The sequence below is a fragment of the Amia ocellicauda genome, chromosome 3 (assembly GCF_036373705.1).
Source record: "Amia ocellicauda isolate fAmiCal2 chromosome 3, fAmiCal2.hap1, whole genome shotgun sequence".
Classification (NCBI taxonomy): domain Eukaryota; kingdom Metazoa; phylum Chordata; class Actinopteri; order Amiiformes; family Amiidae; genus Amia; species Amia ocellicauda.
This window is the reverse complement of record NC_089852.1, coordinates 48,523,446-48,538,269: the sequence shown is the minus strand read 5'-3', so window position 1 is coordinate 48,538,269 and position 14,824 is coordinate 48,523,446. Positions and strand designations below refer to the sequence as shown.

Here is a 14,824-nt window from a genome sequence, read left to right as displayed (position 1 = left end):
AGGTGGTACTATGTTAGCTAGTAATATGAGATAATTGGTCAGGGGTCTGAATACTTTTGCAAGGCACTGTATGTATCGTTTGAATCGAGATGGGCAAATCAAGGCCTCAAGGACCACAGAGTCTGCTATTTTTCTTTCCAGCTTTATTTAATTAATTTAACTACTTACTTGGAGAATAAGTCAAAGCTGCTATCACTTACAGGTATAAATCAGTTGCTAATTAAAAGGTACATCTAAAACCCACAGAAATGCAAGTGGTCCATCCTCAAAGTTAAACTTGGTTGCGTCTGTTCTGATTTCGGCTAATTACCCAGTTTCTCTTGGCAGACTGTACTCACTGTGATGTGTGGGGTCTCTTTCAGGTGTTTGACAGCTCAGGGTCATTCCTGTCCTACATTAACACTACAGCAGACCCCCTGTACGGACCCCAGGGCCTAGCGCTGACCTCTGACGGACACGTTGTAGTAGCAGATTCCGGGAACCATTGCTTCAAAGTCTACCGGTACCTGCAGTAAAAAAAAAAAGCAGCAGACAAACGAGCACTGACTGAAGACACGTGAAATGTACAGGGTACATTTTTGTTTTCTGTTTCTTTGCACATCAGTGATTCAGAGCCGTAGAACGTCAACTCTCACCGGACAGTAAGAAGAGGAAAACAAACAAACAAAAAATCTGCTATTTGTGTTTTTCTACTAAGGGTGTGTGAAATTTAAACCATGCCAACTCAATAATTCATACTTCCGTTGTATTTAAAAGAAAAAAAAAAAACAAGAAAACAATTATGTATATCAGGATATTTGAAGGACAAAAGTTCAACGTGTAGATATTTATTCCCCACCCCTCCCTTTTTTTTTCCTTCCTTTTTCCCAACCACACTTGTTGATGTGTGGAAACAAAGAAACAAAGCAAAACCGATTAAACATTTCTGTAGGAAAAAGAAACGGGTTGGACAGTGGGGGCGCTGCAGTGTTTCCAAATGCATGAAGTTGTAGCTTATCAGAGCAACCACGGAGAGAAGGAATGCTTATTTATTGGTAGCTTTTCCAGGTATAACAGATGTAGGAGAACGAAAGGCAACTCGCAAGCTATTCAGGAATGTCAAACGAGTCGAATGAAGAAGCAGAATTTTGTCTTTCTATATATCTGTTCAAGGAAAAAAATCTATTTCATCTTTAAAAACAAAAAGAACAACAAAAAGTCAATCATTTCACATAATATTCTAATACCATCTGTGCATTTACTTTTGTTGTATAATTATATATATATATATATGTATTTATATATATACTGTATATGAAATATTTCACTAATTCTTCTTCACATCCATGGTTTAAAGACTCTCCGAAATACCTTTTAGTAACTCAGTCAGGTGAACATTTTTGACACCAATCCTAGTGTGTGAGGCATGCTTTTTTTTCTGGGCTGCAAAGCTCAACCCAGGCCAGCTTTGAAAACTTTGAGGAGATTGCTACAGTATTTATTGCAAATGTTAACAGCACAAAGATTCACAGAGGGTTTTTTTTTTAAAAAAAGAAAAAAAAAAAGGAAAAAAAAAAAGGATTAAGTTGGAGATTTTTTGGTTCTTAATTTATTTTTATTTTTTTCTACATGCGTTTATCTTATGAAAGTTATTTTTCTAAATTGAACCGTTTGTTTTGCAAAAACATCATGTACAGCATTTGACATGGATGGCTTTTTGTATCAGCCCTGCCTTCTGAGTCCTCAGTTTTATACTGTCAGTTTCCATGGCAAACAACACTAGGCCCCACATGCAAGTTGAAACTAACCTATTGCATATCTCTTATTTGTGACCTAAGAATTACTACATCTGGGATTCACTAGCAACTATCTAGCAACACTTTTTTTTGTATCAGAATATTTGTTTTGTTTAGTTTAACGGAAGTAAAATCAATGCAATTTATTTGCCAGTATTTAACACATCCTACCAGCATCTCTGTAATGTAACATTACATCTTGCTTTTCATACAGGTGCTTTGTTAATTCTGTGTTAGAGTGTAGCACTTGAATGTAAAGACTAATATGATTTTGTCATGCAGCTACTGACAAATACTTACTGGATGTATTCCTGTCACTTTACAACTGAGGTAAGATCTCTGAAGGAATTGAATACTATAGGTTTGAAGTTCAGTTAGTTGAGCGCTATAAGTAAGATCAAGTGGTTTAATTTACCACAGAATATTCCATGTTAAGCTAATATTTAAATTCCACATTCCTTGGACACTTGCATTGTATTAAACGGATAGCTCCATTTAGCTGTATTTTTGTAGGCTTTCTTTGTACATTACTGCAGCATGTAGATAAAATAACACTGGATTTAGGACACTCGTTCTTGATGCTGCCAAGTTATTTTATTTTTCTCTAGGCTCGGTTCATGTAGCATTCCTGTCCGAGTGTAAATACAAAATTTGCATGTTTGGCTGTAGAAATGAATGTATTTTAAGGGAACGCCGTATCCATTCTCTTAAATTAGCCTTCTCATTCGTATTTATTCAAAATAAAAAATGAAACAATCAATAAAGACACCTGCGTTATTGAGTCGATTTGATCTGGAGTATGTTAGTGGTAGCATGTCTGCTTTGCCAATTAAAAATTACAGACAAAAAGGAATAAATCCCACACCCCCATGTCTTGCTATCCCACCCTGTCATATCCTAACCATTATGTTTGTATTTTGAGCTCCACACACAATGTAAATGCAGAAAAATCCATAAAGCCATACATTCACAAATGCTCAGTAATGTCTTGGACCAATGCTTTTTGTACAACCCCAAATTCAGTAATGCACTTCTGCTTACTCCATTGGTTCAGTTACACTAGTACATTGTCAATACATTTCAAACAATCATTTGGATTGGTTTTCATCATTTTTTTTTCTCCAAGGCCATTTTGTTGCTTAGAATTTCAGTACAACTTCAATTAATGTAGCTAAATTTCATCGCTACATCAATTTAGAATACAGGACAGGTGTTCAGATCAATTGTAATCTCATATGCAATGACATTTGCCATAAAGGACCACAGAAATTTCTAGAAGCTGGGATAGTTTTTACTTTACAAATAAAAGATGGATGATGGAAATATTCTCTTTAATGTCATCAGCCATGTGATTCAACACATATAACCTGCCTAGAGTTATTTTTAAGTCTTTTCTATGAGAATTAGATTATTACCATTTACTTTGAGTATTAAAGCCTTGATAACGGTCCTATCTATAATTTCAATCAGGTGGATTATTGCTTTGGGAGCCAGTGTCCTTGTTTGCCATAGAAACGGTCTTTGACAGCAACCTGTCATTCCACAATTAACTGAAATAATGAAGAACACAAAGCTGGAGGAGAATTACTTCTGGCACACCAGTAAAATGGTAAAAATCTAAACCGGGCAATAGGTAATGATCTAAAACTGCAGCCCTGCTTAAATAGACAAAAACAAAACTAAGCAGTGATAGCTTCTCTCTACTTTAACAGCAATGATGTAAATGTTACTTCATGCCAGGTGCTGCTTGTTTTCCTGTTGTGTGTAACATACTGATTTCCTTTATTTGGTACAGAATTCAGTGTCAATTCTGGTCAAGTGTCAGGGCTAGTGGTCACATACCTTGGATCCAGGGTGCTTTTTTTTTGCCAACACACAGTATTCCTTTCAAGCATCTTGACTCCGCTTCTCTGAAGGCCTGTTGCAAACCAAAAACGAATGCTGAAGCAATCAGTGGAGCTACACATAACTGAGTGTGACAGGTGATTAAACCACCTAATGAACTGATACATCATACTCCTAAGAGGAGGATAATCAGGAGAGAGTATTTGTTTTTGTTTTTAAGTTATTGTTTAAACTAAGCAATATGAGTCATGAGTCGAGTCAGAAAGGACTTCATGCGTACGCTGTTCGAAATGAAACAGTTTGTAGTGATCGATACACAAAAGAAGATGTGCATGGCTCCCAAGGCAGGTCTGCTTCTCGTACATATTCTTTTCATAAGATGTACATAAGTCTGACGTGGGCAGGTCTTCCTGTTGACGGTGAAAAGCCATGACAGTTGCACAGTGGAATGGTATATAGTACTTTGATTCAGGAGGCCAGTCTGAGAATGCGTTCTTCTCTGGTAACATGGACAGACTAGCTCTGAGGGATTTGCAGTTTGTAAGTAAGTGCGTCTGCAAGGTACACATTTGTATAAATTTGTAATGTAACAAAACCGAATGTTGATGTGTGGTGGGTCTGAGGGTACTATGCCATTTAGCTAAATGCAGGGGTGTGACTCCAGTCCTGTAGGGCCACGTGTCTGTTAGTTTGTGCTCCTACAATTAATTTATTTATCTAAGGCTTTCATATTGTAGTTTTACAGTTGATCAATTAAAATAGGTTAATTGTGCAAAAGATTGTCCCCACACAACAGTTCAGTCTGGAGAGCAGTGTGAACTTCATTTAGTTAATAATTTATTTAGATCAATTAAGGAACCAATAGCTAGACTGGAACAAAAAACTGCAGACCATCCAGGACTGGAGTCTGACCCCCCTGGATGAAGGTATTGTCTAAAGAAGAACTAGCGATAATGAAGCCCCTGTGTTCTACATGACCTGAGTGAAGAAAAAGGTTGAGATTTGCTCTTCTCCCTTCTCATGGATTTTAAAACCAGAGGAATAATTTCAAAACATCACCAAATCCTTTAGTAGTGTAACAGTTAGTTGTTCATTATTTGTTAACTGAATGTGTGAGCTATCAAAGCAACCATGGAACATTTATGCACGGAAATTTCACGTCAAATATCTGAAAATTTAAACCCCACTCGTACAAAACTATTCCTTGGAATTCATGGATTGTAGAGACTAACCAGAATAATAATATTAGTAAACTCCTAGTAGTGGTTCATTGGGATCAAACCGTTTCCACTGAACTTTTTAAGACTGAAGTTATAATTCAAATTACTATCCCACAGGGAGGAAGAAAAATGTTAACCTCTTGCTTCAGTAGACAAGAACCTCAAAGGATTCCCGATCTGTTAGGACTGATGAGAGTGAATACAGTTTAATTCAGGAGGTGATTTGTTAAGAGTAAAGTGGAAGACAGCTTGGGTCAAGATTACAGTGTGTGTGTGTGTGTACTTGTATGTGTTTCTCATTTATCGGGTACCTTTTTGCGATGAATCCTTTGACCTCCTTTTGTTTGTATGCAAGTCCCAACATTGTTTTGTGCTCTCTGTCAGGGTTATGCCTCAATAGAGACTTTCCTGTAGTGTGTGGGTATTCTACAGCTACTGCAACAAGTTAGGTCACTGTCCCACAGCCATTCGAAACGAACAACCTCCATGTTCACAAAAACCTGCTTTAGGCAAGAATACTTACACAGATGCCTCTGCAGTAATTACATGACTGGGGTGAATGAGGAAGGGGCCTGGGGAACATTTACTCTGCAGGGTACAATTTGGCTTAGGACTTCTTTGGACAGAGAACGAGGGAGAGAACTTAAATGAAAAAAAAAAAAAAAGTGTCAGATATAGTTTTGTGTAAAAGCCAGAATGTGGATGGGTCCTAATACATAACACATACGATCTGTTATTCACATGGCAAACAAAATCTGTGGAAGTTTCCATGAAATATAAGAGCACCTATGATTATCTCTTCCCAGCCTTACAGATTTTTCTGCTCGGCAGCTATGGTAAGATGAAGTAACTGTGTTGTTTATACTGATGCCATAGCTTCCAATTCTATTGATAATCCTGACAACTAAATTTCCAGTACAGCATACATTTAGGGTCTCTGTGTACCCGTTAGGAGAAAGCTAGTTTGGAGACCCTGCGTACATTATTAAACTAGGTAGCAATAAGTAAAAAGCTAAGATAGTGGGCAGACATTTAGGTTTCCTTAAAAGTATTTCATGAACTGATTACTCTGTAACTAGAATTATCTGTGCAGGGTTATAGGATCTTCATACAGTGTTTGGCACTTTAGTTGAATTTGCACTCATGCCCCCACATAGTTTTTAGAGGAGGCATCTGTTCTCGAAATACTGCAAAAATGTAAACTTCTAAAGAGTTTGTTTGAGCCAGCATGTACTTTCACTTTGAGGAAAGAGTGATTTTGCAATTTTGATTTTTGATTTTATTTTCAGAAGATTGTTTTCAAATTCACATTCCAGAATACCTTGGCTAAACATGCTAAAAGGCCTCTAGTTGCATTATGCTTTGAAGGGATAAGAAACATTTTGCATCCTGGTAAGACAAATAAATAAAACAAAACAAAACAAAACAAAAATACTTTCCCTTTTTCATCGTGAAGTCATATGGTCACCCTCGATGCCAGTTCCTCCAATGACTGAATGAATGTATACAGTACACTAGGGTTTGTATGTATCTCACCCACAGCCATAGAGTAGCTGTAGAATCCAGATGGTATAGCTATAGAGACCAGTACTGGTCTGTTGTTTTAGTAGCCTAATGTCGCTGTAACACTGAATAATTTACTCCTTTTACTAAAAAAAAATGATGTTATGGGGAAAAAAAAAAAAAAAAAATGTTTTAAACACAAATGAAATGAGATTAAATGGGTTTATCTATTAAACATGGGTGCAATGTGTACTGTTCTCCCGTTTGTTTTTGGACACACTTTCATTTGGTATCAGCAAGGCCTTTTAAACCATGGGCTGGATCAATACTTTGACCCATCTGCTAATAGCAATCTGAACAACAGTACTCCACAAATGCAGGTTTGTAGTTTTCTACTAGTGGGTGGGTCCAAGTTTTTATTTAATCTCAGCCCGTGTCTCATTTCTTCATCTGGACTGCACTGCAACTGAGATCCAGAAAACCCACCAGCCATAACATATTACTTCACCACTATACCTTTCCCCAAAAGCTGGGATCCAGTCTTAAGGAATCTCAATACACTATATTCTTTCTGAATAAGGTGCTTAATTTTAATGCACTGTTAACCAAAGCCACAATCCTGCTGTGTTACAGATTGGGCATTTTAGCTTGCAGTCGCCGCATAAAGGCTTATATTAACCAAAATATTGCGGTTATATCGCCATAGCAACCTTGGGACACTTGAATTTCAGAATAATTGAGAGAGAAACCTGCTTGTTTAAATGAAGAATTGAAGATCACAGAATTACTGATGGAGTAGCAGTGAAATGTTCTCCCGTCATAACTTTAATTCAATCAATTGAAGTCTTTACAGTTTTCTCCATGCTAATTCAGTAGTCAATATTGATTTTATACATGTACTTTTTTCCTTTAGCCAGCAAATATCTTTTAATTCACTCCAACAGTCCAGTGTAACTGAAGCCACACTCCATAAATTAAATGGCACTGGCTTAAGACCTAAAGTTCCTTTTTATGTTAGCCAACTCCTAATTCTATACATCTGGAAAAAACATGTATTGATTTAAAGTTTTGCTTGTTATCGCCCTTTTACTTTAAAGCACATTGCTCCAGTCCGTAATTCTGCATGAAGTCGTGGAGCAGTTTGCATGCTTTCCGGCTTCGCGTTGCCCGGCATTTTGTCTCTTCAGGAATCTGCTCGACCCACACCTCGTGATTGAGGAAGTACTGTATGCTGTAACAAATCCGATAAATATATCCATTGAACACACGTCTAATTCATAATGTATCACAATGCTGTATGCTATAACCTCCACCCTTCCCCTTCAGTCAATTTAGATAACTTACAGGTACGCTTTAGATTTTCAAATAGTTTTGCTTTAATCTGGGCCTGTCTTATACATATAATTAGGGGTGGGCGATCTTCCCAAAAAATCATATCACGGTCTTATAACATATAATCAAGATACACGATCTGAATCACGATCTTCCCAATTTTTAGATATACTAGAGAGAATATCTAGAATGGAACAAGCCTATGGATTTATCTATTTGTACAATTTAAAAACATTAATTAAAGAATCAGTTGTCAAAATGGTCATTAAATGGCCTGAGTTTAACTTTATTTTAAATGTTAAAGTTGTGATCAGCAGTCAATAGATAAACATTAAATAACACAAGATCTTAAAGTACTCAGAAATTGCAGTAATAAAATATAAACACAAAGGTGTGCACTTTTCAAATTCTGAAAAAATAAACAATTGATTACAACTTCAAGTGGCAATCACAGCCAATAGATAATGATATAAATGATATAAGTAGAATGTGACCGCCTCCGTCACCTCTTTCCATCGTTTGCTGCTTTTGTCGTATGTTTTCGACTGCTCTAATGTGTCAGTCAGTGATAACTGTTTCCTTCGGGACCTCATAAGATACAGATGAGTGGGGTTGTACCGACCTGAGTGAAACACTCTCGGCATGTTCCTTCGGATGCTTCCTTTTCAGGTGGTTGAAAAGATTTGTCGAATTACCTCCGGAAGAGCCAACCGTTACCCGACAAAGTTTACAGATAACTTTTCTCTGAGAAATGTCTGACTGTGCATAGCCAAACCACTGCCACACAACTGATGTCAAGTATTTTTTTGGCACCAACTCCTCATCGCCGTGCTGCTAGTTCATGTTGAATTTTTTGTCTAATACGTCACCACGCATGAAAGACACATGATTGAGACACGTGGTATAATTTGACCAATCAGCACAGCCATCTAGTAGGCAGTCGTTATAGTTTTAACATTATTATGAGGACATGAAAGATCGCGATCTCTATGATTCGCTTGAAAAGTAGATCGTGGACGTCTTCAAGATTGATCACGATATTAAATAGTCAGATCACCCACCCCTACATATAATAAAACACAACATTTATTAAATTACAATAAGTGACCTAAACCATGCATATTGAATTCAGTTGCTGTAGTTTCCCGAAATGTAGACATACCTGTAACACTACATAAAGACAACTACATAACAGGAGATTGTAAACAAACAAAAAAGATACAGAACTCTCTCTCTCTCATATATATATATATATTTTTTTGTTGGAATCTGAAGCTTAGAAAGAGTTTGGATGGGTGTGTACTTACTTTCCTTTAGAATCGGTAGTATCTGTACTACTGAAGTCTTTTCCCATCACTAGATACTTCTTATCCGGTTTCATTGAAAACTCACAGGACTGTCGTTTTATTAGGGAGCGGAAAGTGTTCCCTGTTAGGAGTGCTTCATCCTTACCTGTCAAACAAAAATTACAATACATAACATTAGACCATAATTACAGCAGAAAGCCTTTAGAAACAAGAGACAATACCATTTCTTCCATTTGTAAAAAGTTAAAGATGTAGAGTCTTCAAATGCTATCAATTAGTAACAGATCAAGAAGTGGAAGCCAGTAATACTTACTAATGTGCAGTGTTTGGGTAACGTCCACAGCATAGTAATCAAAGACTCCATCTTGAGTTGTGTTGAGCACCTTGATAACGTACGCTGTTTCAAAAGATGTAACAGCATTACAGACAATAAGACGTTAGGAATTAGATGGTAACCCAGAAATCTTGATGATTGCCTCACCATAATCCACAATAGGAGAGAAGCAGGCAAAACTGAAGCGGGTGTTGTCGGTCATCATCTTACTAAACGTTGATTTTATTTTGGGGCAGCGACCTTAAAGATGAAGAATAAGAGAAAGAGAACACTTTTTAAAAGGCAAATTACAATATGGAGATATGAACACTTCATTGCGTTTAAATCAGACACCATGACTCGATAGATTAATCAATGAAAGCATACATATGTAGAGAGCCACATGGATAACCATACACCACGTTGTGCAAAGCCTAAGATTTATTTTTTTACTCTGCTGCATAAGAAAACTACAATAGTTTTCTATGTAAATACACTTCTGTTAGAAAGAAGGCTCTTATTAAAATGTGCTAACTGATAAACAATATACATAGATTAACAGAGTATTTTATCAATTTCCTTCAAAACCTCTGAACTTCTAGGAGCACACAAAAAAAGCATAAACTTGTAGAATAGTGTTCCACACTAATATAGCTTCAATGATGCTGAGATCTGGGCTAGGAAGGAGTCTATCAAAATGCATATTCAGTATGTTAAGAAGTAGGGTGAAATATACCTTCAGCACAGACACACACGTCTTCACTGCACAGTTTTGAGACCATATTACTTTGCTTGGGTGCGCTGTAAAAAATGTTGCATCTCCTCTCTGAAAATAACAAAGAAACCAATTACAGCCTTCTAATTCTGAAAATTAAATCACTATTAAGACTCAAACACATTGGATTCTTACAAAGTTACATTATTAACTTATTTAATCAGTTTCTAGAGATTTGTAACAAACATAGAAAAGTTTGAAATGTACATGAGCATGAAAATAATTGGGCAGAAGCTCATAAGGCCATGATATATCTATTTCCAGTACTGATGGGTTAATATAATCTTACCTGGGTTATAGTAATCATAGATGACAGCATTAGCAGGCTGTACCATGCCAATTGGAGCAATCTGTTTTGCCCCGAATGACACACATTCATTGATATTTGTGATCTATTAGACAGAAACAATAACCGTCATTAAAATGACACCACAAAAATTATAATTATTCAACTTTTATTTCAGAACTGAAACTTAAAAAAAATAGGGAATTATCAGGCTGAGAGAGAAAAATAAAGTAATGTGAAGGTGGATCTGCTGGTTTGAACTTAGAACTGTCCACAATCAGGGGTCATTCAGTAACAGGTGTCAATTACTTTTAGCCACAAAACCACGGCTCGTTCCGAGTGAAATAAATGTGCTGCAGCGGACGCTATACGAGTTCAAATCAGCGAGTTGTGAGTTTGCAAAGGTGTCCTACCTCGTAAAAATACAGAAACAGTTTCCCTGCTCCCAAATCGTAACGGTCAATGTACTTGTCTGTGGACTTCACCCTCTGAGATGAAAACAAACATAGATTTTAGCAAGAGCAATAAAACATACAAACAATATTCAGCTATCCCAATTTGGCTAAAAGTTGATTGTTAAGAAGATCAAACCTACATGAAAATAGCAACATGTAAAAAATATATACATCACCTAGCAAACTGTGTTGAAATGCCAAAATGTATACAAGAGATAAATATGAGATTTAAAAATGAAGAACTTTTCAGAAGATGGCAGAACTAGGTAAGTAACCTGCTTTGACATAATTTAAAAGTGAAATTGCAATATGCTTATTACTTACCTCCTCAAGATCCTGTATGTTTGGCTCCAATCCACTCAGAAGTGAAATATCAACTATGGCCATTCCAGTAGCATTCAGCCCATTCGTGCTTTACAACATTCAAATAAAAATAATGAAGGTCATTTAAACATATCCTCCAAAAGCTTTAAAGGATATCCTTTAAAGTCAGACACAAATCCCTCAAAATAAACATTTATTGGCTAGAATTCCTCTCTCACAGCATGATAAAATATTAAGGTCTTACCAGGCTTTTTTTTAAATGTATACAAAATTGTGATTTTTTCGATTTCAGCATAAATAAATAAAAGTTATTAACCCAGCTTTAGTGAAGTGGGTGACTTTGACCCATGATGCATCCCAAACATTTGTGTAATTATCAAATGAAGATTCATAGCCTGGGAGCATTTGTATGCATAGCACATAATTAGAGAGGCCATATTGATAATCAATGCTTTTTGAGGATGATATACCTTTAAATTTAGTCTAGAACAAATACAGATTTAAAAATATGAAAATGTCTATGCACTAGATGCACTCTTTTACACCGTGGAGAGAGCCATACGAATGGTACGCTGGCTTGCGATTTCTCCACAGGCCTCAGGGTGCGCGGTGGCGGAGATTTGTGTACCTCACACACACGGTATACAGGAGAGAACTCTCCTTTTCACTGGAGCCAACTGCCTGTCTCTTTCTCCTCGTCCGCAGATCAAACCACTCAATCCTGCTCATGGGCTCGTCTGCTGAAGGACTCTCGTAATCGTAGTTATAATAGTCTCCCAGGTCATCCTCATAGTCAAAACTCGCTGTAATTTCAATATTAAAAAGGACATTTACAACAGCATTGATGTAATTAGTCTTAAAATATATATTACCATCTTACAAATGAACAAATTACTACAAATTAATTGGAAATCTGAACTACTAATCTAACAATAAAGAGCAACAAGTATGTTTGCAGACATGAGGACGCCACCTGCTCTCTTACTCTCCAGATGCTAGCAATTCCTTAATCGCAGTGAATCAGCAGCAGAACAGTATAGCATAAGTGTTCACTGCACCTACAACTCTGCATGTATAGTCAGATTGAACTACAAAAAATGATTGTTATTGTAATAAAATATTTCACTGAACTTTTTTTCTGAGGAATTACACTTACAATTTCGGCTGTAAGGAGACAAACTATTGTGCTTGTTTTTATTATTCATAATGATACATTTTTTTTTTAATGGGTTAAAGCTTATCTTACAATCACGTGTATACTTTAAACTGATAATCAATTGCAAATGTATTATGTTTGTCTTTTTGATCTTTAAATTGCTTTGGAATATTCATGTTGAAAGCAGCAGTGTTAGGAAACATTTCTGCTATTGCACAGTGTGGATATCCAGGTCAGTCCACAGATACATTTATCAGAATTTTCTACCTTCCATATTGTTACCCTTCATTACAGCCTTATATTAATAATGAAGAGTCACAAACTGAACTGCAATTATTATTTTTTAAATTAGCATTGTCTCTACTAAACAACATTCATACATCTTCACCATCTACATGGTTTTCATCACGTCTCAGCTTATCCCAATGTTTACTGGATCCATAACCTTGCACAAATATAATCCTAATAGTGGCTAGCAATATGAACATCAGGCAACTTACCTTGTATGAAAACGCTCAATCTTGTTTGCAGACAATTCTTGAGGTATATAATAATTTTAAAAAAATCAAACAGACTTACATTTGTATTCAAGTTCTCCTTGTAAGCTCACTTCTAATTTATAATAATCACATACGGAGTCTGTCACTTTCATAGTCCGGTACGTCTGTACAATCTGTACCAGAAAGTAAATAAAAACAACCATTTAGATTCTACAGTTCTAGCATACAAAAATACTTCTGTGTAACAAGATGCATACTTTCTGTCAAAGGTAAAGCTCAACATTGTGAGACAAACATTGCTACATCTAACAGAACTCTTTACTTTGGAAAACTAAAGGGTTTCTGATCTGATGATTAGAAATCAAGATGTAAAAACAACAATAACAACTGCACAATATTATTACAATAAAACAATATGAAACATCAGACAATTCAACTAAAAAGTGCTTTTGCTACCAAAACACACAAATGATTTAATTCCTTAAAGCTAATAACCAGAAACAAATTAACCCAATCACTTAATGCTGCAGAGTACAGTCACTGATCAAAAACTAGCGAGTAAAGTGGCATTATTCTAAATCAATGAAATAGTTTTTTCCCCCCAGTTTCCAATTGATGTCTTTGCTAGAGCCTGATTTATTCTGACACATTTCTTAGAATGGCATCCATGTAACTTAAAGGTAAAATGAGTTCACTTACTGTTAGTGTTCCTTTGCCCTTCCCTTCAATATTGACGACCATCTGTTCACCTGGTCGAACCTACACACAACATAAAACAAACGAATGCATCCATTTAGAAAAAAACTAAATGTACCTTTTTTTCTAAACCCAGTTTCTTAGGCTTGATTTATAAGTCTCAAACATGACATTCATTAACTGTTATTCAAGTGTATACAGTTGGGAATTACACAGATACCAAGAGAAAACCTCTCATTGTTTAAGAGAAAGTAGACTATTTCCCTAGGAACCCAAAACAAATTCTAGGAGAAAACGAAATCAACAGAGAGCCAAATAGATGAAATCATGGATTTATTGAAGACCAAGGCTGAGCACTTACACTTTTGTGGGGGTTTATTTTACAAATATAAAAACACTGACTTATGTTTACAAAGTAGTAACTGAACTGGTTTGATTTAAATTAAATATTATGAATCTACTGAATCTTCCACAATGACTTACATGGGTAACAGTTGGGTTTTAAAAAATATATATTGTTCAAGGACTCATCAGAAATGCTGATCCCAAACTGTTATTCTGAAATGTCAGAATGTATGTTGTCACTGTGTTGAGCTACATAATTTCATATGAAAAATGCAAACCTGGAACGCTGACACAGTCAAGGCGGTCATTTTGCTGAGATTCACCGTCTCCTTTTTGCCTCTCGGATTACACAGTTCCACAGTGAGATTGAGGTCTTCCACGTCAAACAGCTGTATACTGTATTGGGACAAGGCCTCTAAAGCCACAACCGTGTCCTGCACAACGAGGATAAAAAAAACAACAGGTTCAAGACCTAAACATCATGTTAGAAACAAAGTTAATTTGTGTTTTAAAAACGTGAGCAGATTTGTATAGAACATCTGAAGTTCAATTTTGTATCAGTTGACAATTTTAATATGAATGAATCAACTTAATACAATTCTCTCTAGCAAAGAGGAGTAACATTAACAACTCCAGGGCATCAGTGCATCTCAAGGCTTAGCAGAGATGTGTGATGTTAATGTTTGTTGTTATTTTGTTAAAGCTCTCAATTTTTTTAATTCAATGCAGACCAGGGCAGTAGAAATGGTTCCCACCTGTGTTGAACGGAATCCACCTCCGTATTTCCGTTGTTCTGTTAGCCATCTAGCAATGGAAGTTGCATATTCTTTGTCGTTAACCAGTAACGTCTGTAGCAGGGCGTACGCTGTAGCCTCCACAGATATTGAAGATGCTTCAGGAACCTTTCGTTTCCTGGTTTCTCCTACCAGTCTTAAACTTTCATCTGCTTTCCAGTAGCATTGTTTGTTTCCTGCAATACAAAAACACCACTC

General features: G+C 36.3%; 2 protein-coding genes across 6 annotated transcripts in view; one reads left to right on the top strand and one right to left on the bottom strand.

Moving 5' to 3' along the window:
- The window catches only part of LOC136746926 (tripartite motif-containing protein 3), a 48,355-nt gene extending 41,815 nt beyond the window's left edge, over positions 1-6,540 (top strand). For all 5 annotated transcript variants that reach the window (XM_066699804.1, XM_066699803.1, XM_066699805.1 and 2 more), the window contains one exon: positions 363-6,540. In XM_066699804.1, the coding sequence (XP_066555901.1) occupies positions 363-515 (153 nt within the window). In that variant the 3' untranslated portion in view covers positions 516-6,540. The remainder of the gene's footprint in view (positions 1-362) is intronic.
- A 610-nt stretch (positions 6,541-7,150) lies between these two features.
- c4 (complement component 4) overlaps positions 7,151-14,824 on the bottom strand; it is a 32,247-nt gene continuing 24,573 nt past the window's right edge. The window contains exons 29-41 of the mRNA XM_066699800.1: positions 14,588-14,802; positions 14,111-14,266; positions 13,491-13,550; positions 12,871-12,964; positions 11,764-11,938; positions 11,136-11,223; positions 10,770-10,844; positions 10,360-10,462; positions 10,032-10,121; positions 9,464-9,556; positions 9,296-9,379; positions 8,983-9,127; positions 7,151-7,574 (exon numbers count right to left, since the gene is read on the bottom strand). Of these exons, the coding sequence (XP_066555897.1) occupies positions 7,430-7,574; positions 8,983-9,127; positions 9,296-9,379; positions 9,464-9,556; positions 10,032-10,121; positions 10,360-10,462; positions 10,770-10,844; positions 11,136-11,223; positions 11,764-11,938; positions 12,871-12,964; positions 13,491-13,550; positions 14,111-14,266; positions 14,588-14,802 (1,523 nt within the window). The 3' untranslated portion in view covers positions 7,151-7,429. The remainder of the gene's footprint in view (positions 7,575-8,982; positions 9,128-9,295; positions 9,380-9,463; positions 9,557-10,031; positions 10,122-10,359; positions 10,463-10,769; positions 10,845-11,135; positions 11,224-11,763; positions 11,939-12,870; positions 12,965-13,490; positions 13,551-14,110; positions 14,267-14,587; positions 14,803-14,824) is intronic.